We start from the raw sequence: 23,291 nt of genomic DNA on the forward strand, positions 1-23,291 counted from the left end.
AGATGTGATCCCCCAGTGGAGCTTTTCTTACACAGAGAAGCGCTGTTCATGAGAAAGATGGTATTGCTAAATTATCCATATCCATGTTCTCCATCTGATCCTGGCTAGGAGTGAGTGGGATTTGCAGGAGGAAATGTTAGAGATCACTATTTCCTTGTGACATTCATTTGGATTAAAGCTGGTGCTCCACGGATGTTCCTCCTTTGTGGCTTTTTTTCCCTAAAAATATGGTTTGTGTTCAGTTCTTAGTGGCCAGAAAATAGATTCTTTGCCTTTGTGTGTGCACAAATCTTAGCATGTTATCTGCAAATGACAGTGATGGGCATTGTATGTAAGGGAGAGTGAGATCTAGAGGTGGTTTGTATGGTTTTGCTCTTTAAGAGATGATGATTTATGATTTACTTTTGGGGGGGTTGTTTTGTTTGTTGTTTTTTTCAGGAGGAGAATGAGTGGGGCTTTTGTTTATTGGAGTTTTTTATTTGATTATGATGATTACTATTATTAAATTTTGGAGTATTTGTTCCTGACATGCTTTTTTTTGATACATATTCTGCATAATACTGTTAACTTGTGCATATTACCAACACTATGTAAAATTATATCTGATAATCAAATTTTCCCTTCATTACCTTTAAAAATGCCATTCTAGTGACCACATTCTTTTAAATTATAGAAATTATAGAGAACACATTTACCTTTACTCCTAAGTAAAACACTCAGCTCAGCTAATTGAGGGTTTCCTGGTCAAAGCAGGTGTATTTTAGGTTGAGTATCATTATCTTTAAGCTTGCAAACTTTGATGTGATTATTCCTCTTGTTAACTCTCTTTTCAAAATTGCCTCCTGTTAATGTTTAGCAGTTTGTATTTGGAAAGAGCAGGTTGATAACTTTAGTTTAGAAATATTTGTGAAACAACACTGGGTTTCAAAAGTAAATTTTAGCATAGTTACTTAACTAGAAAAAGTCTTTTTTTTCTTTGCCATCTTTCTTGGGGGATAAGAATGAATGGCGCTTCCCTGTCTTCAGTAAAGGAGAAAATTGTCCTCAAGAATCTTGGTTTTTTTTTTCTTTGCCTGAAAAAGATCTTCAGTATGATATGATGTAGTTCAGATAAGAAACATTTTTAGGTCTTTTCCTAAAAAATGTCCTAAAAATGGAAGATGCATAGGAACCCAAAAGAAAGTCTTTCACAGTTACTGCTATTCAGACATTTCATAGAGATAAAACTGTTTCAAAAGCTTGTTTTGTGTTCACTTCAAAGGAAATTTTAGATGTTGTGCTTCCTTACAATAAATCTGAAAGGATATGTGTACACACTGATAGGGAAAACAGTTTATATAGATACAACTCCATGGCTTAATAAGCTCTCTGAAGGCATTGCTTCATTAGTTTTCACTTGATGACTTGCCTTTGGGTTCTCTTGCTTTAATTTTCCATTTTTAAACTTATCTGAACATTAAATGTGAAAACCTAATGATGTCACATCAGTCAAGCAGCTGTCATTTGAGGGCTCTAAAGTTTCTTTTCTCTCCTGCATTTGATTCCAAAGTCATCTTCTTTCACTGATGCTTGGTAGGCTCAGCTTTGTTCAATCAGATTTAAACACCTTGTCTCTCCCCACACACCAAAACAACCCAAGGTTGTGTTGGACACTAAATTATAATTAATACAGGATAATTAATCAAGATTATTTAAAAGCACTTTCATCAAATACAGAAATATTTTTAAAGAACGCAGATTCCTTGAACAATTCTGATTTTTTTCATAGAATCACTGTAAGGAGAAGTGTGAGTTCAGTAGGAATTGAGGCACTTTCCTGTGAGCTGGACTGACCTGAGCTGCCTGCAGGAATCCAGAGCTGCTTTAGGCTCCTGGGGTGTCCTGTGGCCTTCAGGATGAGGGAGCTCTGCAGCTCTTACCTGCCTGCCAATGCAGATTTCTGGGGTATCTCTAATCTCTGAAAAGGACCAGCCTGCCCTGGAGCCAGGGAAGAGAATCAAGATTCCAAGTGGAAAACAGTTCCTAAAGGTTTTATCTAGGCAGTTTGTGCCTCCACTTGAAAATGCAGTTTATTAATGCAGTTAGTCTTGCTGGGTAGCATTTGTCTGACTACTTTAGGGAGTATACAGTGTATCTGTAGAGCTTATCTTTAATAAAATATTTTCTTCCTTTACACTTAAAGCTGAAATTAAAATGTGTTTTTTTTTTATACTCCCAGTAATGCTCAGTTTCTCTATAATTTATCATTAGGAAAAATATTCTTCAAGTGTTTAATATGGAAAGTTGTAAAAGGCAATATTCAGTGGTAGCCCTTTAGATTTTTTTTTAATATTTATATATATTTCAGTTTATTGAATAAATTTAGAGAGAGGGAGATAGTTCATCTGAGCCTCTTTAGAGCTCTGCATTTGTTTTCAGGGATGAGAACTCTGTATCTTGTACACATCTAATGTAGCAGATAAGGAGTGCAAATAAGTGATTTTCTTTTCTATAACAGTCCAGGGCTAAAATAATAGCAAGGATCCTGACTGTAGGAGTTTTGTTAATTCATCAGAATTCCCTGCTCTCCAGAGAAAAGTTTTATTTGGAATAGTGAGACTTTACAGGAAGTAATCAGGCAGCAAAATTCTCTTTGGCATATTGCACCAGCAAACCAGGCACAATAAAACAATGCAATGCCTACAAGTTGATTGAAAGTGATCAGTTTTACTTGAAATAGAATCTCCAGACTCATCTTAATGTAAACAGGCATCTGACCCATCCTAAAAAATCATCAGCTTTCTTAGTCAGGAATTTCTCTGGCATGAAAGAGTTTGGAGGATTTATGGGCAACAGTGAGAACTGGGCATGGAGAAGGCAGTGGAAGTGATGTTAGGAAGCTTCAGGGAAAAGCATGGACTGAGATCAAAGCTCTGGTGGGGAGTGGCACAGTTCCACAGAAGTGGAAGGAGTCACAAGTGTGTCTGTGGAGTATCAAGTGCTGGGTTTAATGCCTGTAGATTAATTTCCTCCCCTTTTTTTTCCCTTAATTGAGTAGGAGCAACAGTTGGGTGGGAAGGAGAATGTGTAGCTGGGGGAGGATTGTGAGTTCCATGCTGTAAATAGGCCAAGTCTGTTCTCATGTGCCTGAGAAACATTTCCTGCTCTGGAGGAACACAGCATTTTGCAGTGCAGCAGAAAGGATCCAGAGAGAATAGAATCCCTTTAGATTTGTGAAATACTGCAATTTCAGGTTTCATTACCCAAAGGTTTGTAGCAGTTCATTGTGGGCATGTGTTGGAGAGAGTTGTAAGGCACCAGGTTAGAAGTTGGCTCTCTGTGTTTTCAGGGAGCCCTGCTCTGATTTTTTTTTTTCCCCCTGTAGAACTCTCAGTGATTTTGCAAGTGTTCTAAAACCATCTGAGGCTGCTAATCTCTGACTGTCCTGTTTCCATGTGGGTCCTGAGATACAGAATTTCCAGGATGGGGCAGAGATTGACAGGAGCCACTCCAGAATCTTTTCTGATCTCCAGTAGCTGCTTTGAATTGTTGCTGCCAACATCAGCAGCAGTTACTGGGGGAGCACTGCACAAGCAGAGCCCTGATATCCAGGGATGTTCCTGGATGTTCCAGCTCAGTGCCTGGATCCCTTTGGAGCTGTGTGCCCACTTCTCAGTCCTGCCCATCTGGGAATATCTTGTCTCTTCAGAGCCATTCCATCATTCCTGTGGCCATTCCCCCATTCCTGTGGCCATTCCCCACCAGCCAGTGAGGAAATTCACAGAATAGTGCAGCTCTGGTGAAAAATAGGGAATAAAGTAACAGGAATGAGACTCCTGATCCTCCCACAGGCTCAGCTCTGTTCCCCTCTCATACCAAATCTGCCAAGCTACATTTGTAACAAACCACAAGTGCCCCTGCAGAGGGAAGAGTAAAGCAAAACAAAGTAATCTCTTTGTTAAAAGAGGGAAGTTTTTTATAATAATTATTTTATTGCCTTGTTCAGCTGTGGGGTTTGCTGAGGAATAAGCCTTTAGTGCAGCCTAAAGAGGAGTCCTGGGTTCTGTTCCTTATCAGTTCAAATGCTTGGAGTTCTTGCCTCTCTGTACCACAGCTATTTAAAACTTGAGTGATTTCCTCTTTCTGACAGATTTTTTTTTTTTTCTTATTGGAGTTGTTGTTGGTTTAATGTGTCTTTCAAGCTCTGCTTTCTTACTCAGAACTAAATAGGATTTTTTATTTTAAAGATGTTTTAACGTGACACAATGCCCAGTTCATAAACTGAAACAAAGGAACCACTTTGATCTGCTAAATGAAGGATAAAATAATTTGGGAAGACTCTTGTTTTGATTTTAAAAATTATTTCTGAATGTTACCAGCTCATTAAAAGTAGTTCATACCTTTCTGGTGTCTCAGGTATTTTTCTAATCAACAGTTAATAATTTCCTTTTTTTACTGATTTTTTGAGCTAATTATTGAACAGTTACTGATACAAAAATGAAAAAATGTCAGATGGAAGGAGCTGATGTTGCATTATCTTTGAGCATTATTGGTACATGTGCACTTCTCACATAAGCTTGATCAAAAGTTTATGAAAAAATGAAAACATTCCCAGGATACTTTTGTGTGTAACCAGTAACAAAAATTTCATTTCAGTGCTTGACTCTGCAGAGATAATTAATCACTGATAGTTTACTGGGGGGGGAGAGGGGTCTGTGGATAAGCTCAGCTGATAATGCAGTTTTCAAACATTGCTGCTGCTCAGAATTGCACCAGAGGACAAATCCAGTATCAGCTGCTGCAGCTGTTTGGGCTTTTTTGCACCTGCAATGTGGTTTTTGTTCTAAATTCTGAACAGAAACAATCAATGCACTTATTTTAGAGAAACACAGATTTTTCTTAGTTGTAGAAAAGCTTCATAGTAGGAGGAGGGTGTCAGCTAATTCTGAAATGTTTGAAGCTGTGAACTTGCAGGCTGTGTTTCCTTTGTGAATCCACACGTTTGTGTGCCAGCCTGGGAAGTTTCTGCTTAGGAGTGGATTCAGCAGAACCTTTGAACCCCTGTGGAACTGCAAGCTTGTGAATAAACCCACAGAAATTGCTTATTCATCTGCTTCAAGTTGGGCATTTTTTGCTGGAGTGAGACTTAGAGGGGAGTGGGGGCATTCTCTTTCTAACTGTTTGTTTTTGCAGAAGATTTTGTCTTGAGTTTTCTTTTTGTTTTTAAGGAGAACTTTAGTTTTCAAAGTATACCTTGTGTTCTAAAGAAAATTTAGAGCCCTCTTTTAGGCATCCTTTTTCTGCATACAACTTGATTAATATGAATTTAAAACTTGTATTTAATAAAACATAGACTCAGTTTTGTCTGAAAATGTATTACAATTTATTTCTGCCATTTTTGTGTAAAATTTACAGAAACAGTGTTACATCGTGCGCTCCAAAGGTAATGTCTCATTCCTCTAAGGCTGTGTCCTTTCCTTTTCTTTCTGTTTTTATCTTTCTTGTTTTTCTGATCATATTGTTATGTGCATTGAACCCTTTGTTAGGCCTGAGGTTCTTTGGGGGGTGGGTGAGAAGGTGCTTTTATCAAAATGATGATTTTTCTCTTCAGCAGTATCTTAAACCAATTAAACTTGAGTGAAGCAAGGCATTTTGTCTTTCTGTAAATAACTTGCATAACAGTATCTATTAAAAGGCAGATTTTGAATGGTTTTATTGAGAAGAGCTCTATATAGAAATATTCTAATAAAATATTATTTTGGGTGGTGAACTCATCATGATTTTAGGTTTCCATAGTTCCAAGACAGGAGGTAGGTTTGCTCCTGGTTAAGTTCTGAAGCCAAAGAAATATTCAAGGATTGATGCAGAAAACCTGGAAATTCTCTTTCCAAGTGCAACTTTGCAGAATAAATATCAGATTACAGCCCTAGCACTGAGGTGAGAAAGATTTCAAAGGCACCACAAGGATTTGGGGCTCTGCCTCTCGTGGGAAGTTGTTCTGACCAAATCCTTGTGGTGCATCTGGAAGGACTTTGGGACAAAGCTTCTCCTCGTGTTCTCTCTTGGTGAACAAGGAGAGAAGCCCTGTCCATTTTCTCTCAAATTGCCAGGGGAGTGGGGAAGCCTCTGCATGTTTTAATGCACCAAACACCCCTTTCCCTGCTCAGTAAGGACCAGCCTAAAGGCAGCTCCTGCTTAGGTAATTTGCTTAATTAGTCTCCAATGCTGCTGCAGCATGGCAGGAGCACCTGCAGCCTCCCCAGCCCTGGGTTTGAGCCTATTGCTGTTTCTAAATCTAAACACTAAGTCTTCACTACTATTGGTTTCATTGAAGTAACCCACTTCTATTTTTTCACCCCTTTAAATCAGCTTCATAATTAAACCCACTTAAACTGTTTACTTAACAGCAGGTTGTTAATGCAGTTAACTCTTGCTTCAAGAGCTTCAAAAGCCATAAGGATTTTTCTCTTTGTAGCAATATACTGTGTTAGCAAGTAAAAAATCAAAGAACACCTACTGCTATTGAGAAATTTAATGTTGTGTTAATAGCATTTATTCCCCTGTGTTAACCTAAAGAAGTTTTCTGTATTATTCAGTATTACAGAAGTAGATGGGCTGGTTGACATTTGGAGCTTTAAAAAAAAAAAAATAATCAAGAGTGTAAACACTCCTGATTCACAGTTCCACCTTTTGGAATGTGTTCAGTACTGCAGTGTTTTGTGACCTAATAGTTCAAAACTCGAGGGAAGAGAAGTGTTTAAGAAGTAATATTTTATTCTAACAGTGAAAACCTGACTTGTTTGTATCAGATCTGTGTTACTGTAAATTTAGAAAAATCACCTGTGATTATTTGAGAGGGGAAAAAGGCTTTAAAAGTACAATAGTTCTTGGGAGGAGAGAGAGGAAGAATGTTTTCACATATTAATAAAGTAACTTCAAAAGCTATTTCTATTTAATTTCTCCCCCAATATTTGAGCAGGTTCTGATGTTCTTTACTCAATATTCCTGCATAGCAGGATCCCCTGTGCAGCAGGAATTCAGGCTCACTTGGAGAATTATCTTTAGTTTGGTTTTGGAAAAGGATTCACAGCATTAGAATCCAAAAGATTTGTACAAAAGGCAGTTGCATTTTCCATTCAGGCTCAGTGTGAGAAGCTGAAAAATAGAGAGGAAATCTGCATTTATCAGTGAAGTGTAGGTGGTACAGAATGTCTGTTGTTGATTTTGGGAAGCCTGTGAGTTTTTGAGCTGAAGTGTTTGATGATTTAAGACAGGAATATTGCTTTGTATTCTGAGTCAGGAGGCCAAGCAGGTAAATGGTGAGTGAGAAAGAAATGGTGGGAGGTGAGGAGAAGCAGAGAATCTCTCACATATCATAACTCCTCTTTTATTAAATAAACTGTCTTTAAAGTGACCTTGCAATCTAAGAAGCTAACAAGCTCAGAAACATTTGAATCCCACTGGTCACCTAATATTTATCACCAAATTGTATCTTCTCTGTGATTAAAAATCATAAAGTTACATTAAATGTGTATTTAAAGACACTTGGAAATTGTTTGCTGCATGCATGAGATGATACTTGGTACAGCTTTCAGTATGCACACTTAGCTAAACTTCAAATACCATGTAAAAGTTTTAAGTAAGCCTGTGTGTATAATCTGTAATTTAAATTTGTTAATTCCATGTATTTAACTGCATTTTTTCACTATTTTTGTCTTACCTTCACCTCTTTTTTTTTTTTTTTTTTTTTCTGTGTCATTCTCCTCTTTTACTTCATCTGAATCCCTGATTTTATTTTATTTTACCATCTTCCCATCTTGCTGTTTGTCCAACAGAACAACAAAACCTGCTCCTCATCTGGATGGGTGAGAATCCTTTCCAATTTCTCAAATGATTGCTGAAGTTTGAAGGTTATATTGAAAGCAGACAACAATGGGGAAACAAATCCTTAATTCTGTGGAAGATTATACAATGGGACAGGATGGAAAACAAAAGTTTCAGTTCTATAAAAATTTCAAGTCGCAACTTATTTCCTAAAGCTGGACAAAAACTTGAATTGTCTTAAATCCTAAGATTATTTCTTTAAAACTTGTTGCTGCCCTCAGCCCATAAATCTGGGAGTTGTATTGCCAAGTTTGATATATTTGAGCAGTCATCTCTTTTGGGGCATGTTTTATGCCTACAATTTACGGGGCAAATGGAAGACAGAGAGAAAAATGTGGTACCATAGAACAAAACCGAGGATTCCTTTATTTTAACTGTCCCTACAGTGCCAGAGGGGATTGTATCCTGGGTTTGTAGAGATCTATAAATTCTCCTTCTCTGGGGAGGACTTTTGTCATGGTTATAGATGGGCTTTTGATCTCTGTTGCACAAAAATGCAAAAATGGAAGGGAGGGTTAGGAATTACAATCTGTTTACCCTGCCCTTGTAGAGGAGAGGAGACTGCTTCAATTTGAGGGAAATACTTGATGTCAGAGTGGATCTTTGTTTCACATTGCATAAAATCTCAGCATTGTTGTTCATGTTAAACTCAATGCATTAAATAAGATTTTTTTAAATGATTTTGAGTTCAATGATTTACCTCAGACTGACTTTTAAAATGTGAAATTAATTGGACAGTCATTACAGTGATTCATAGCTGTTTTGTGCTTTGTACATACTTTATTTCTGCAGTGTGCACGTTGTCTTTGGACTGGTTATTTCTGGGTTTGAAGTCATAGAACAGATAGAAAATCTCAAAACCGATACTGCGAGCAGGCCCTACGCAGATGTGCGAGTCATTGACTGTGGGGTGCTGGTCACCAGGTCAGCTAAAGATGGTGAGTGCCAGCATTCCCAAAATTACTGAAGTCCATGTTCTCAGAGAGTACAAAAATTCCACCAGCAGTCAAAAATCATTTTGATAAACTGTAGAATCTTAATTAATTCTTGCGAGCCTGTAAAACGCAAATCTTGGTCTAGGAGAGGAAGGCACAGCAAAAAAAACTGAAACATTTTCTGTCCTCAACATTTATCCCCCTGGTCATGTTAGAGGTTGACGTGACATACTCAAAAAGGAATGAAAAGTTATTTTTCTGTGTTTAAAAGAACAAGACACAAAGTTGAATTTTGTGCACTTTCCAAAGGTTTATTTTAAGATTCTGTAAAGTTTGTATATGCAATATATGTGGTCAAACTTATTTTCCTTTACATGAAGATTCATACAGAATAAATGATCTTAAATCTATGTCTGTACAGTCTCTGGGAATTAGTGGAGTGTTAAAAGTTAGCATTTTCTACCTAATTTCTGATGTTCCATAAGGATAAGATGGTTATTTATGTCCTTTACAGAATGTCAAGAGAAACCATAGTGTAAAAGTGTGAGGATGCAGAAAAGAGAAAATGACAAGGTTTTAAAAGTAAAAAATACATAACTGAGCCAGCAACTAATTTGTTTTAATCTTTGATTTGCAGCCTGTGCATTGTTTCCAAGTGCACCTACTTTTTTTTGCTATAAGTGGTCTTTGCTATCTATGTATTGTCTTTGCTGAAAAATGGATTTAGACTAGGCAAAATCAGATTAATTATTATTATGATTATGTGAAAAAGTTCACAGAACTTCTCTAAAACAGCCCATTTGTGTGTTTATGCATTATAAAATTGTGTGCTTTGTGCTTTTACATGCACACACATGTGCACAGTGTAAACTGAAAATATCTGTTCAAGCTTTGGAGAAGAAGAAGAAAGTTTGCTCTGACTCAGATGCCTCAGAATCCTCCTCCAGTGCATCCAGCTCTTCAGAATCCTCATCTGAGAGCGAGGCTGAGAATGAAAGGAGCAGGAGGAGAAAGAGGAAAAGAAGAGCTAAAACCAAACAGTCCAGGAAACGAAGGAAGGAGGAGAGGAAGAAAGAGGATCCAAGGTGCAAGCGAACCTCAAGCCAAAGACGGTGACTGCTCTCTTCAATTTAACAATTGCAGTGAAATCTGGGGAATTCTGCTTTGCTTTCATGAAGTGCTCAAGCAGTAAATATGAAAATACTTTTTTAAGTTTGAGGTTTAATGCATAATTTTGTAAGCAACCAAATCCTTAAAGCTGAGCTTGTTGTCGAGTTTTCCATGAAATTGAAGTTCTTTGTAGATAGAAACAAGAGTGATGTTGAAATAACTAAATCCCAGTATTTGAAAGTATTCAGGGCTCAGCACACCTGTGTAAAAGTGAGACATTAGGCAAAATGCAGAACTTTGTACATATATTTGATTATATTTTAAAAATATTTCACAACAAGTTGTAAATGACAAGCAGAATTATGTGCTGTAGAGCAAGAACTGAACTTTCTCTCCAGTAATAGTGGCTCATCCTCCTTTTAGCCTAAAATGGATTGTGGAACACATTTTGGTTGTTAAGCCAGCTTTAAGTTTGCTGCATCTTGTTTTGGAATCCAGTGGGAAAAGGGATTTCCCCAGCTGATTGTGATTTCTCACCCTGCTCTTTCCCTCAGCAGCCTTTCTGACAAGAGCGATGTCGCTGACAAAGTCGACCTTAGCACAAAGCGGGACAAGCCCGTGGTACGTCCTGAAGAAATCCCCCCAGTGCCTGAAAATAGATTTTTGCTCAGAAGAGATGTGCCTGTTGTCAATGTAGAGCCTGAACCGTAAGGAACTCTGAGCTTTTTATTCTGCCTTGCTGAAAACTATGCATGATATATTCTTGTTAAAGTTCTCTTCCTGGTGCTGCTGCCTACAGTGTCAGGATTGCTGCATGAGCTCATTTAATTGTCCTTTTTACAGTTTCCTTTGTGATGTTCCTTGTGACCTGTGCTAGGGGTTTTCAGTGAGATCTTGAGATGATTTCATTGATCTTTAAGGATGAGAAACTCAATTAAAAACAATTAGTGAATAATTTCAGAGGTAATCATGCAATGCAAACCACAGGAAACACTTGATTGCAAGGGAAACTTGAAATTGGGAGAGGTGATTTTTCATCTTTCTTTGACTGATGAAGAAACTTTGGTCCAGGATCAATCACCTGGAATTTCATGACTTATCAGAGTTTGAGAAAATAAGAGAAAATCCTCTTCTTTTGCTACAAAGGAAGTCACAAGTTCACAAGATGCTTTCAATGTGTTTTGTACCTCCACTGTCAAATTTCCTTGCTTTTGTAACTGAGCTAATCCATTACAGTGCCAGATACCTCTAAAATCTATGCTGGGTCTGTTTGGTGTTGGGTTTTTTAATTTCCCTTAATGGTACAGATTTCTGTAGGTCTTTTCTTGGATCATCACTCTCATTCCCAAAGATTTGCTAACTAATTATGGGATATTACACAAGCTGAAAGAAGCAAAGCTTTAGAACCTGTGAACTATCCTGAAGTGAGATCCTGAAACTCTTCTGCCCATGTTGTCTTCAGGATTTGTGCCCTGTTAACACGAGTTAACCTCTTGTGACAGGGTTTTGTAAGTTCATTTTTAGCATTAATTTCTGTGTCAAGAGACCAGGCTGCACATTTGGTTGAAAACAAATACATGTTGATTTACTTTTTGTTGCAGAACTCTCTTGCTTTGTTTCTTGAAAAAAAAAAAAAAAAAAAAACACTGAATGATGTCTGAAAATAAATGAATAAGATGATGAATAGTTCTCATTTTTAACTTAAACTAATTGTAAGTTTTGTTTTTGTTTTTTTTTTTTGCTGTGTAACTTCATACTTTATTAATTTATGTAGGAAGCTTCTTGATGCTGCACCAGTTCTGACTGACCAGAAACCATCAGTCTCTAAATCTGGACGAAAAATTAAAGGAAGAGGCACAATAGTATGTGACAATTTTATTTCTTTATTTCCTCTCACCCAGAGTATCTTCCCTGACTTTGAGCTTTGAATTTCCCTGGAGGGCTTTGTATGACACTTTATTTACATGTTGTAGGATCCAGTTTAGAAAGCATTGAAATCCTGTCAGGTAGTTGATGTTGTAACAATTTTCCATCTTTCCTGTTACTGTTTTTTACTTAAAGATTGTTTGGAGAAAAAAAAAAAAGCCTAAATGGAATGTTTGGAAATACTTATGTAAATAAAGACTTAGAGAAAAATAACTTAAAGCTGAGTGGAATTGGTATTTGCCAAATATTGAAGTTTCTGTCTTTTTTTTCATCATTATGGCACCCTCTCAGCAAAATTAAGAATGAAAAAAAATGTCTTTTAGGGCTGGCAATTGGAGAAACACATTTTTGTTCCATCTCTAATAGTGTTTATTAGCACAGTTGCTATCCAGATGAAGTTCATGGATGTTTCTCAGAATACAACCTAGAAGGTTCCATGAGACTCCAGAGTATAAAATGTGGGAATTAGGAAGGTCCATGACACCCTGCAATCTCTTAGGTCATTCTTCTGTTGTTTTTTAAGTAGTCATTGCTTCAGCTGGAACAGTAGGGAAGCTCAGGTTATCTTTTTTTTTTTTTTTTTAATGTAAGAAGGATGTCTTAATTACTTCTGTAAACCTGGATAAATAAATACAGGCATCTTTGTGATTTTATTCTGGGGGACAACACATCTTTTTGTCTCATTTTTACTGCTTTATAAGTGACTCAAACTAATTGAGTCAAATCCAGATGTGCTTTTATTGAGTCAAGGAGGATCTGATTTCCTCACAGAATTTACCTAAGTGTATATCCCACTGAGTAATGGAAAATAATGAGTTAGCAACAGCAGAGTTCTTTCTCTGCTGCACAAGTAGCTCTTGTTGCCTACTTAAATGCTCTGCCTAAGCATAATTTTTAAAATGTGAAGCTTCATTGCTCTTTTTTGTGAAAGAGTTTGGGGGTTTTTTGTGAGTTTTTGTGTTCAGTTTTCTATTTTTAATTGCTTTAAAGTGACTTAATTTGGATTCCCATTTCTGAAGAGTTGAACAGCAGTGACTTTTGAAATAGGGTTTTGTCTTTACTCCTACAAACTGTGAAGTGTCTGACTAAAGTGAAACATCTGTGCTTGAAAAACGAGGGTGGTTATCTGCACTAATTGTGTTATTCCAAAAGGGAATCCATGGCCTCTTCCTCCATCCTCCCTTTCATGTTTCACAAAGCTGGGTGAGCTGCTGGCCTCTCAGAGTGCTGTGAGTGTGAGCACAGCAGTGTGTGTGTGCAGGCCTGGCTGCAGCTGTGTGTGTTTGTGTCCCAGCGCTATCACACCCCGCCGCGCTCCCGCTCCTGCTCCGAGTCGGACGATGAGGAGAGCAGCGAGACCCCTCCCCACTGGAAGGAGGAGATGCAGAGGCTGCGCACCTACCGAGCGCCCAGCGGGGAGAAGTGGAGCAAAGGAGACAAGTAAGAGGAGCCCTAAACAGCTTTGGGGTGTGCTGGCCTTTGGCAAGCCCTGCTGGATGGTGTAGGTGTACCACGTCAGTACCAGGATGAGAGGAGACGGCCAGGAGAGGTTTAGATTGGATATTAGGAAATTATTTTTTTTTTCACAGAAAGCACTAGAACAGGCTGCCCAGGGAAGTGTGGAATCAGTCTTCAGAAAAGATTTGCATGTGGCACCTGAGGACATGTTTTAGTGCTGAACGATGTGATGGTGCTGGTGGTTGGACTTGGTGATCTCAAAGGTCTTTTCCAGCCTTAAAGATTAGTGATTTCCTTATCCTCAAAGTGGATTATATGGTTTTTTGGAGTAAACCAATTGATTCCACTAAACCTTTATTTAGTTGTATGTTCTTTCAGCAGTTGCAACTCTGATGGGTGGAAGTCAGCTCTCTAAAATTCCTGATGGCTTGATATTAAATATGAGTTTCTATCAAATTACGAAAGATAAATCTTAAAAGGAAAACTTAAATATATTATATGTAACTATTAGTGAATAATTGCAAATGTTTGATTTTTTTTTTTTTTTTTTTTTATACATACTGAGATATTTTAAAACTTGTATTTCAATGTGATTTAAGGATCCTGTAGTTGTAGAGGTCAAAGACCTGCAGACTGGGGTAATTAAAACTAAATTTCTTTACACAGGTCCTAAAATATGCAAGATTTGTGGGTGTTGGCTGATTTATTTCTTAGGGAGAAGTAGCTCTTGATAGTGATGAATTCTATATCTTAAAATGAGTGTAAAAAAATATATCTTACAATGAGTGTAAGGATCTTGAAGCAATTCTCTGCTGTTAAAGTGTGTATGCTAGGGTTTATGCAAACTTGTTTAAAAAGACTTAATTTTATCTAAAGGTTTTTATAGAATTTGCACTTAGTCTGGGGTTTGTCTGTTTGTTTCCAGGCTGAGTGACCCCTGTACAAGCAGATGGGATGAGAGAAGTGCATCCCGGAGATCCAGGTCCTGGTCCCATAACGGTTATGCTGATCTGAGCACTGTGAGGTACTCCAGCCATCACAAGAAGCACAGGAAAGAGAAGAAGAAGGTGAAGCATAAAAAGAAATCTAAAAGGCAGAAGCACTTCAAGAAGCACAAGCAAACAAAGAAAAAGAAAACATCAGCCTCCTCAGATGTAGAGTCCTCTCATTCCTTCCACAGGAGGACAAAATCATCTTGTGATCGTGAGAGGAAATCTCGTTCTTCCTCCTTGTCTTCCAGGCGTTCATCCAGGAGGGACTGGTCTAAATCTGATAAGGAAAACCAGAGCTTGTCATCTTTATCAAGCAGAGGGTCTCGATCATACTACAGGTCCAGATCCAGGTCTAGATCTAAATCGAGATCTTACTCCAGAAGAAGTTCTAGATCGAGATCAGCCTCTAAATCATCGCGATCTCGAAGTAGGTCACGGTCAAGTTCTAACCCCAGACAGCAAAAGACTGTTCCCAATTCTCCACGAAATATTTCAGCACGGTTAAATGACACTAAATTGACCAAGGCTGCTGAGCCTGTCCGAACAGTGATACTGCCCAGTGACAAGGTTATCGTGCCACCAGTTGTCCCAGAAAACCTCCCTGTCATACCCTTAAGTGACAGCCCCCCACCTTCAAGGTGGAAACCTGGGCAGAAACCTTGGAAGCCATCGTATGAGCGAATTCAGGAGATGAAAGCTAAAACAACCCACTTAATTCCCACCCAAACTAATTACAGTTTAGTGGTGGTTAAGGAGGCCAACACCTCTTCCTCCTACCGCAAGCAGGAGAGGAGCTCGGAGAGTGATCGGAGCGGGTATTCCAAAGGCCGCAGCGGCAGGAGCTCGGAGAGCTGGCCCAGGTCCAGGAGCAGGTCCTCTCCAAGCCGCTCATACTCAAGATCTTACTCAAGGTCTAGAAGCCCATCGAGCTCAAGGACAAAATCTCCTTCTTCTGGCAGGTCAGCATCCCCAGGTAAATACCGCAGTGACAGGTCGGGGTCCAGCGAGTCCACGTCTGACTACTCCCTCAGCGATGAGGACAGGCACAGGAGCAAGAGGAAATCCACAGCCAGTGATCCCAAAGCTGGGGGCCTCAAACTGAGGCAGGAAACCAGCTCTGAGAGCACTTTGCCTTATGAGCATCCAAAGGATTATGACGAGTCTTCCCAAGGCCTGAAGGAGAGTGACAGTTTGTCATCCTCAGACTTCTCCTCCGACAGTGAGCGCTCTGCAAAAGCCAGAGCAGTCCAAGAAAAAGAAGGGGATGCTGAGAAACAGGATAAAAATAGCTTAAATTCTGAGAGAGGGGAGGAGAAAGCCAAGGGTGAGCAGGATTCTGATCACTCCAAAAAGAAAGCAGCTAAGGAGAAATGCTCTGAGCAGCCCAGAGGTGGTACAAAAACAAAACGCAAATCCTACTCAGGTAGCAAATGGGACTCAGAGTCAAATTCTGAAAGAGGAGAGGCAAAGCGTAGTAGGGGAGACTCCAGACTCTCCTCTGGGAAAGAAGAAGGAGAGGCCACCTCAGGGTCTGACACAGAGCTTAATGTTACCAAAAGGATAAAAAAAAAATCCAGTTCCTCAGAGGGCATTTTGGGTTCTGACTGCACGAGGAAGACAAGCAAACAGTTGTCATCTTCTGAATCTGAGAGCTCTCGTTCCAGCTCAGCAGACACTCGAGGCAAGTCGAAAAAACACAAACATGGGTTGAAAAAGACTCCTAAAAAATCACATTCCAAAAAAGCAAAAGAAAAATCGAAAGGCAAAAAGGAGAAAAAACACAAAGTCCAGAAAAGAAAAGAAACGTTTCATTGGCAGCCCCCCCTTGAGTTTGGGGAAGAAGAGGACGATGAGATAAATGAAAAACCGGTTACTAAGGATGATAAAAAAGAAAAGCAGCTTAGCAGGGACATAAAGGATAAAAAACAAGTTTATGAAAAGGATGAAGTAGTCACAGATAAAATGGGAAATGGTGAAAAGTCATGTGTGAATGAAAACCTTTTAGATAAAACCACCACATGTGGGGCCTCACCAGATCGCAGCAACCTTAATAAAGAGCCTATTGAAACAAGCACTTCAGCTGGTATTTTAAACTCAGGAATAAACGTGGCTGCCTGCAAGAGTGAGATTAAACAAGAAAATAACCAGAATGGGCTGGAAGATGTTATTCAGACAGATGACAACATGGAGATTTGTACTCCGGATCGTAACTCGCCAGGGAAGGTGGATGTGGATGTTTTGTCTCCTGTCATTCTCACTGCTAAACCTTTAAGTGCTGGTGTGAAAAAAGAGTTACAGGTTGAGACCCCCGAGCAAGATGCTGTCAAACTGGGAAACAACATAAGAGACTTTATTAATATTAAAGAAGAAAAAGAAACGGGAAGGCAAGAAAATAACTCTGCCCCTGTGTCTGGTGCTAAAGACTGTAGTTTAAAAAATGAAATTTCTGAAAATACACCAAGCAATATGATAGACAATAAATGGAAGCCTTTGCAAGGTGTTGGTAACTTAAAACCAGCAACAATTAGTACAGCCACGGAGGTTAAAAATGTAGTGTCAGTACCAGAGCCTAAACCAGCAGGTTTAAGAATTGAAATAAAAGCAAAAAATAAAGTAAGGCCTGGGTCTCTTTTTGATGAAGTGAGGAAAACAGCCCGGCTGAATCGTCGGCCAAGGAACCAGGAAAGTTCCAGTGAGGAGGAATCTCCAAGCAGAGATGACAACAGCCCTTCCAGGAGTCTCAGCAGGTCACGAAGTAAATCTGAGTCTAAATCCAGACACAGAACAAGGTCCATATCCTACAGTCACTCCAGAAGTCGATCCCGAAGTTCTACATACTCATATAGGTGAGAAGCTTGTGCTGCTTCCACAGCCAGCCCTGGCCAATTGAATGTTCTTATATTTTCAAGGAATGCTTTTCAGATTGTGGTTTATGTTTTTTAGCAGTCCTGTCATATAGAACCACAGAGTCATTTGGGTTGGAAGTGACCTTAAAACCCATCCAGTTCCACCCCTGGCCATGGGATGGAACTTCCACTATCCCAGGCTGCTCCAAGCCCTGTCCAACCTGGCCTTGGGCACTTCTAGCAGTCCAGGGGCAGTCACAGCTTCTCTGGGCACCCTGTGTCAGTGTGAAGTGTCCTCCTTGTTCTGTCACTCCAGGCCCTTGTTCCCAGTCCCTCTCCATCTTTTGGAGCCCCTTTAGTCCCTGGCAGGGCTCTGAGCTCTCCCTGGAGCCTTCCCTTCTCCAGGTGAACACCCCCCAGCTCTCCCAGCCTGGCTCCAGCCCTTGGATTAACTCAGTGGCCATATCAAGTATGAAATAAATATTTAGCTAAAAACCTAAAGATTCAAAACTTCCCCTTTTCTGCTGCTCTCCTCAGTTGTGTTTTCTCCTGGCTGTAGGTCCAGGAGCTACTCGAGGAGCCGGAGCCGGGGCTGGTACAGCAGGGATCGCTCCCGGAGCCGCAGCAGCTCCTACCACAGCTACAAGAGCCGCAGGTGAGTTCATCCAGCTGCTCTCCTCCTCTTCCCCCTCTGCCCCTGCTCTCTTCAGCACTTTTGGTTTCTGTTGTCTAAAAACCCCTCTGTGGTTTGGATTTTGTCAGTCGGAGCTATAGCAGGAGCCGATCCTGGAGCAGTTCCTATGGTCACCACAGCCGATCCAGGTATGGATTGTCCTTTTGTACAAACTCTGCAAGAAATGTGCTGCCCATCAAATCACCTTAGTAGAAATGTACTTTTATTTACATTTCTTTCAAGTAGACTTTATTACATAATTATTGTATATGATGCTATTATTTATCATACATACTACCTATTAGTATTATACATATATATCTATATATATATATAATAGTATAGTATTATTATTATGCATACTGTAATACAAGTACATATCTAAATGCATATTTTTTTATTTAAAAAAAAAAACTAAACTTTTTAAGATTACTTTATCTCATAGAATCCCAGAATGGTTTGGGTTAGACAGGACCTTAAAGTTGGTCCAGTTCCAACCCTCTGCCATGGCGCACCTTCCCCTAGACCAGGATGCTCCAAGCCCCATCCAGCCTGGCCTTGGACACTTCCAGGGACCTTTAGTACTTAAAATTATTATTATAATACCATGATGGCAACTTGAATTAAAGCAAAATAATGCAGGACACTTTCAAAAGCTGAAAATAACCAATCCATCCTGGCATTACAGTTGCAGGTAATGCTGTAAGTAGTAGTGAACACATTTGCTTTTGTTTTTTTAAATAGAATCGAATTAGAAATGGAATCACTTTGATTGCTTTCAGAAGTATCAGCAAACAAGAATTTTACTAGTAAAAAAGAGCACTAAACTTTTTAAATGCTTAGTATGTCCTTCCTAACAAAATTTGAGATTTTTACTGTTATTTTGAAGATTGTTGTGTGGAAACCTTTATAAAGTGTAGAATTGTTTTCCACATCCTTGAAAGTAATTTCTGTACAGCCCCTCATGACTGTATATAAATATCCTTTAGACCAGCATTTAAAACAGCATTTTAGACCAGAAATTGTGAATTCACAACAACTACTTTTGTCCCCCCTTTAAAGCAGGTCCTACACCTATGACAGTTACTACAGCAGGAGTCGGAGCAGGAGCAAGAGGAGCGACAGCTACCGGAGATCCCGGAGTTACGACCGGAGATCCAGGTGGGTCTGACCCTGCTTTGGTGCACAAGGATTTGCTGAACACAAACACAGGATGTTTAACAAGGCCACAGTGCTGGTTTTTCCCCCATCAAAATAAGGAATACACTCAGCAACAGTAATAATTCAAATCAAATTCGAATTAAAATCAGAGTGTGCGTGTGAGTGAGGAAGTTGGAAGTTCTGATATTGCAAATATGAGATGGGGAAGCAACCAGGATAAGTGAAAATTGATTTCCAGTTCATTGTATCCATGCATTCAGAATTAGCACCTTTTCCCAATGAAATGATGAAGGTTCCCATCCCTGGAAGTGTTAAAAACTTGTGGAAATGGCATTGAGAACATGGTTTAATAGTGAAGACAGTGGGGATGGGTTAACCATTGGACTTGGTGGTTTCAAGGTCTTTGCCAACCTTAATGATTCTATGATTTGGGGTTTTTTAATAATATCAAGTGTTTCTTAAAACCTATATAACTCAAGATTTAAATCAAGTGCTGTGTTGTAGATTAAAAGCTGCCTGCTATACAGAGAATTCTACTGGATGGTAAATTCTTTTTGGTTACATTGCAGAAGTGGATTTAAAACAATCTAGAAGGGAAATTAAAAGTTTTGCCACAATCCAGATTTAATTTTTAACTTCCTAGAATGTATTTTGAAAGAATATTTTTACCTGCAAATCTGATGAGTTTAGAATAAATTTTATTCTCCTCAGTCCAGGGGATTTATATAACTGTAAGTGAGCACATTTCACAGAGATCAGAGATATGGAGAGTTGTAGATAAATTTAATATCCCTGATGATTTGTTTTATACCTTTTAATATGCCCCCTATTAGTCATAAATCAGGTTTCTAAGACTGCTGTGCATTTCCATCCTCTCCTCACACAAATTTTTTTCACAGCTTTATACCAACTATTAATGGACTTTGCTCTCACCCATTTGCACAAGGCAACTTTCATCTTGTGTTGGAGGGAAAATTAATGAGATTTAATGAAGAAAGTGGAAATAAAAAACCATTGCTTTAATACATTGAGGAGCTTCAGTGTGAGATTAGGAAATGCTCACCTTTCACTTAGAAAGCTTCCCTTGCAGGCAGGAGGCTGGAAAATCTCTGAAAGCTTGTTCTGTGTAATTTGAATGTGTCCTGTGGCTTGTCTGAAACCATCTGGGCTCTGTGTTGACATTTGGCCAGGTGCTGAGCTTGGAATTTGTCTGGAGGAGCCAAAACATTTTAAATACAATTTCCACACTGCAGACACACAAACACACCTCTGTTGTGGTTATGGGGCCTAATTTTTAAGACCTTCCTTCTAACAAGAAAATCAAATATATAAATCAAGGATTTTTGAAATTATCCTAGTTGAGAAATGCTTGCAGTGTAAAATTCCACTTGTTAGAATACACTTCTCACTCAGCTCAATTAGCTTTTATAAAAACATTAATTTTGGATGGTTTTAGCTGTAACAGAGAAAGCAAGAAGTTACAAACAGTTTGACTTGAGTTACAGAGTTTTCATCATATGGAGTTAATGATTATTTCCATTTTGAGTGTCCTTTAATGAATCCTTCACTTACAAGAAATACAATCCTATAAAAGACTGGTGTGTTTGCTTATCTGTGGCAACTTTTTGACATGATGCAATTTTAAATGTGAAGCTCAAACTGCAGCTTTGAGGCACTGAAATCTTTTTTCCCCTTGCAGGTCCTACGGCTCCGACAGCGACAGCGACCGCAGCTACTCCAACAACAGGAGCCCCAGTGAGAGCAGCAGATACAGCTGAGAACCTTCCTTTGAGGATGGAAACTGTTTTCCAGAATTTTTTTCAGTGTTATATTCAAAAAAACTGTTCTGACAATGTCACAAATGAAGGTTGGTTGCTGAATTAGCTGAAACTTTCCCGTTTAACAGTGAACTCAACTCTCTGCTTACAGAGAAGGACTGAGCTCGACAGCTGATGTTATTTTTTATTTTTTTTTAATGTCAAATGCAACTTTTACAAAATAATAATAAAAAAATACAGTTTGGTTTCCTTGAATCAGCTTTTCCAAGCCATGAATGACACTTAGGTGAATTGCTGCCACCACTTTTTGGGTGCAGCAATCAGAACTGTCTTCAAGTCTGTTTATAAACACCTTAGGAAAGATGTGCTAGCAACTATTAAACTGTGAAGTCAATTTCTTAAAAAGGCTGCCATTTCTAGTTGATGAAAATGCTTTTTTTATTGCTGGAAGCTGTTTCCATGCTGTCTTGTTTGTTGATGATTGCATTCTACACAGGATATAGGTAAGCAAAACAAAGCCTGCCACTCTGTCTTAATCCCTCCTGAACTGTGATGTTCTGGAATTCTGCTGGCAAAGGTGAGCTGATGCTCAGGGGAATTGTCAAACTGACAAGCAGTGAGCAAAAGTGTGATAAATGAATTTGGAGCTTAATATCCCACTTGTCTAAACTTTTTATGTTTAAAAGAGGAATTTTGTGATAAACAGCAATGTCCTTCAGAGACTGAAAAAGTGTTTCTAAACACTTCCTGATTTTGATTCCAGTTCCTATTACAATGCTTGGCATCCTTCAACACATTTTGAATGTTGTAAACCATGAGTGTATCATGAGTTTGTCCAAAGCACTCTTTCAAAAACTGACATGATGATAATTTTTTGCGAAAACCAGCCATAAAAGATTCCTCTATAAAACCTCCTTTGTAAAAGCTCTATATCCCATTCACCATAGGGAGTATCAGATACTGATATTACAGATACTGAACTATACCTTGTTAAAACAGGACTACAAAAATACTGGGATGCCTCATAAAAAGCATGGACAATATTTTCAAAGTAAAGTTTAGTACCAGAAATTACTTGTAAGTTACAGGTAAATGATTTGCAAAAAAAGATGAAGACCATTGACTAATTCTTACAATATTCTAATTGATTTGATTTAAAATAATCTGTAAAGTTTTGGGGGCGATTTAGAAAGTTGTGTACTGACAACCACATTTTTTATGGCAGAATGTAACCTGAAACTGAGGGTCTGTAGTGACAAAACAAATGTGCTAATGAGCACTCTTGTACCATTACAGTTTCCACTACTGACTTTCTGTAAAATCTGGAGCTGCTTTCATTTCCTCATTTTCAAATATTGGAAACCATTTTTCTTACTCTCATCAGGACCCAGTAGCTTTAAAAATTAAAAGTGGTAATTTCTCACTGAGGCATCAATTCCTTCTCTCTTTGATTTGACTAAGATCACCCAAATTCAGTGATTGTTTTGGTTCACTTATGAAAAGTAAGTTCAGAGGGAGGTGGTGATGGTTCCCTCCATTTCTGTCCCCCCCACAGCACGTTCCTGAAATTGAATTGGCCAGGGAGGTTTTTCACTTTTCTTAGAGGTACCCAAAACTCTGCTCTTATCCCTTTCCTGCACAGAACCCTTCCACCCTTTGGTAAACTTTTTAGCATTAAATACATTTAATATCCAAGTCAGGATACATTTACAGATGTGTTTCTAACAGCAGCAGCCATCTCAGAGTCCTGAACAAATATTTCAATGATATTTCTTGTTTCTTATTTTCAGTTCTACTGTAACTTGTTTCCCTTTCTAAGGAAATAGAACTAGAGGATTGGTGTTACAAAAGATACAAATATAACCATTACTATTCAATACCTGTTAGTGAAAATATTGTTCCAGGATCAGATTTTTATCATATTTCAAATCTGATTTGACTTTTTAAGGCCAGGAAGTTAATAGAAATATGGTCAAGCAATTAACTGTAGTTATCAAAAATTACTGCACTGTCACTAAAGTCTTTCATATCTTTAGTCAAAGGTTTGTAAAGAAATTGCACCAGGTAGAGAATGGTTGGGGAGGGGTTGAGGGAAGGGTTGGGGGTACTTTTGTTTAGTAAAGTCTGTTAAATTGTGCTTCAGATAGAAAATGTCCCCCTGAGCTGGTTTTCTAACGCTGCTCTATGTTTTTGCAATTTTGTTATTCCAAAGTAGTTGCTGTTTGTAAAATAAACTTTTGTACATATCTGCAAATGCTGTTTTCTCTACATCTGGAAAAAATCCGTGGTGCTGCTTGAAGGAAACAGGCAGGAAAATTAAAAATACACTTTCAGAATCCACTTTTGTCCCTTGCAAGGCTCAGATACAAAGTTGCTTTTCCTTTTCCTGACCTACATAGAGGAACGATTCCTCAGCAGGACTCTGGGTTTACATAATAGTCATTGGAGGAACAAATATTTTGAAATTACCAAGCGATTTGAGGTATCACCATTTCCTCAAGATCTATAAAAGATTCCTCTCCTTGGTGAAAAGAAACACTTAACAGATC

General features: G+C 38.7%; 1 protein-coding gene across 9 annotated transcripts in view; it reads left to right on the forward strand.

Annotated features, from left to right (window-relative positions):
• Positions 1-22,996, forward strand: part of NKTR (natural killer cell triggering receptor) — a 36,370-nt gene extending 13,374 nt beyond the window's left edge. For 2 of the 9 annotated variants that reach the window (XM_056483986.1, XM_056483991.1), the window contains 11 exons: positions 7,815-7,844; positions 8,656-8,801; positions 9,688-9,910; positions 10,463-10,615; positions 11,683-11,770; positions 13,129-13,274; positions 14,218-17,130; positions 17,690-17,785; positions 17,893-17,952; positions 18,866-18,964; positions 20,664-22,996. In XM_056483986.1, coding sequence (XP_056339961.1) covers positions 7,815-7,844; positions 8,656-8,801; positions 9,688-9,910; positions 10,463-10,615; positions 11,683-11,770; positions 13,129-13,274; positions 14,218-17,130; positions 17,690-17,785; positions 17,893-17,952; positions 18,866-18,964; positions 20,664-20,742 — 4,033 coding nt within the window. In that variant the 3' untranslated portion in view covers positions 20,743-22,996. Of the gene's footprint in view, position 1; positions 7,845-8,655; positions 8,802-9,687; positions 9,911-10,462; positions 10,616-11,682; positions 11,771-13,128; positions 13,275-14,217; positions 17,131-17,689; positions 17,786-17,892; positions 17,953-18,865; positions 18,965-20,663 lie in introns of those variants that run through there. The other 7 variants (XM_056483992.1, XM_056483995.1, XM_056483989.1 and 4 more) reach the window with 7 other exon arrangements.
• Positions 22,997-23,291: the final 295 nt, after the last annotated feature.

Source organism: Oenanthe melanoleuca, chromosome 2 (assembly GCF_029582105.1).
Source record: "Oenanthe melanoleuca isolate GR-GAL-2019-014 chromosome 2, OMel1.0, whole genome shotgun sequence".
NCBI lineage: Eukaryota > Metazoa > Chordata > Aves > Passeriformes > Muscicapidae > Oenanthe > Oenanthe melanoleuca.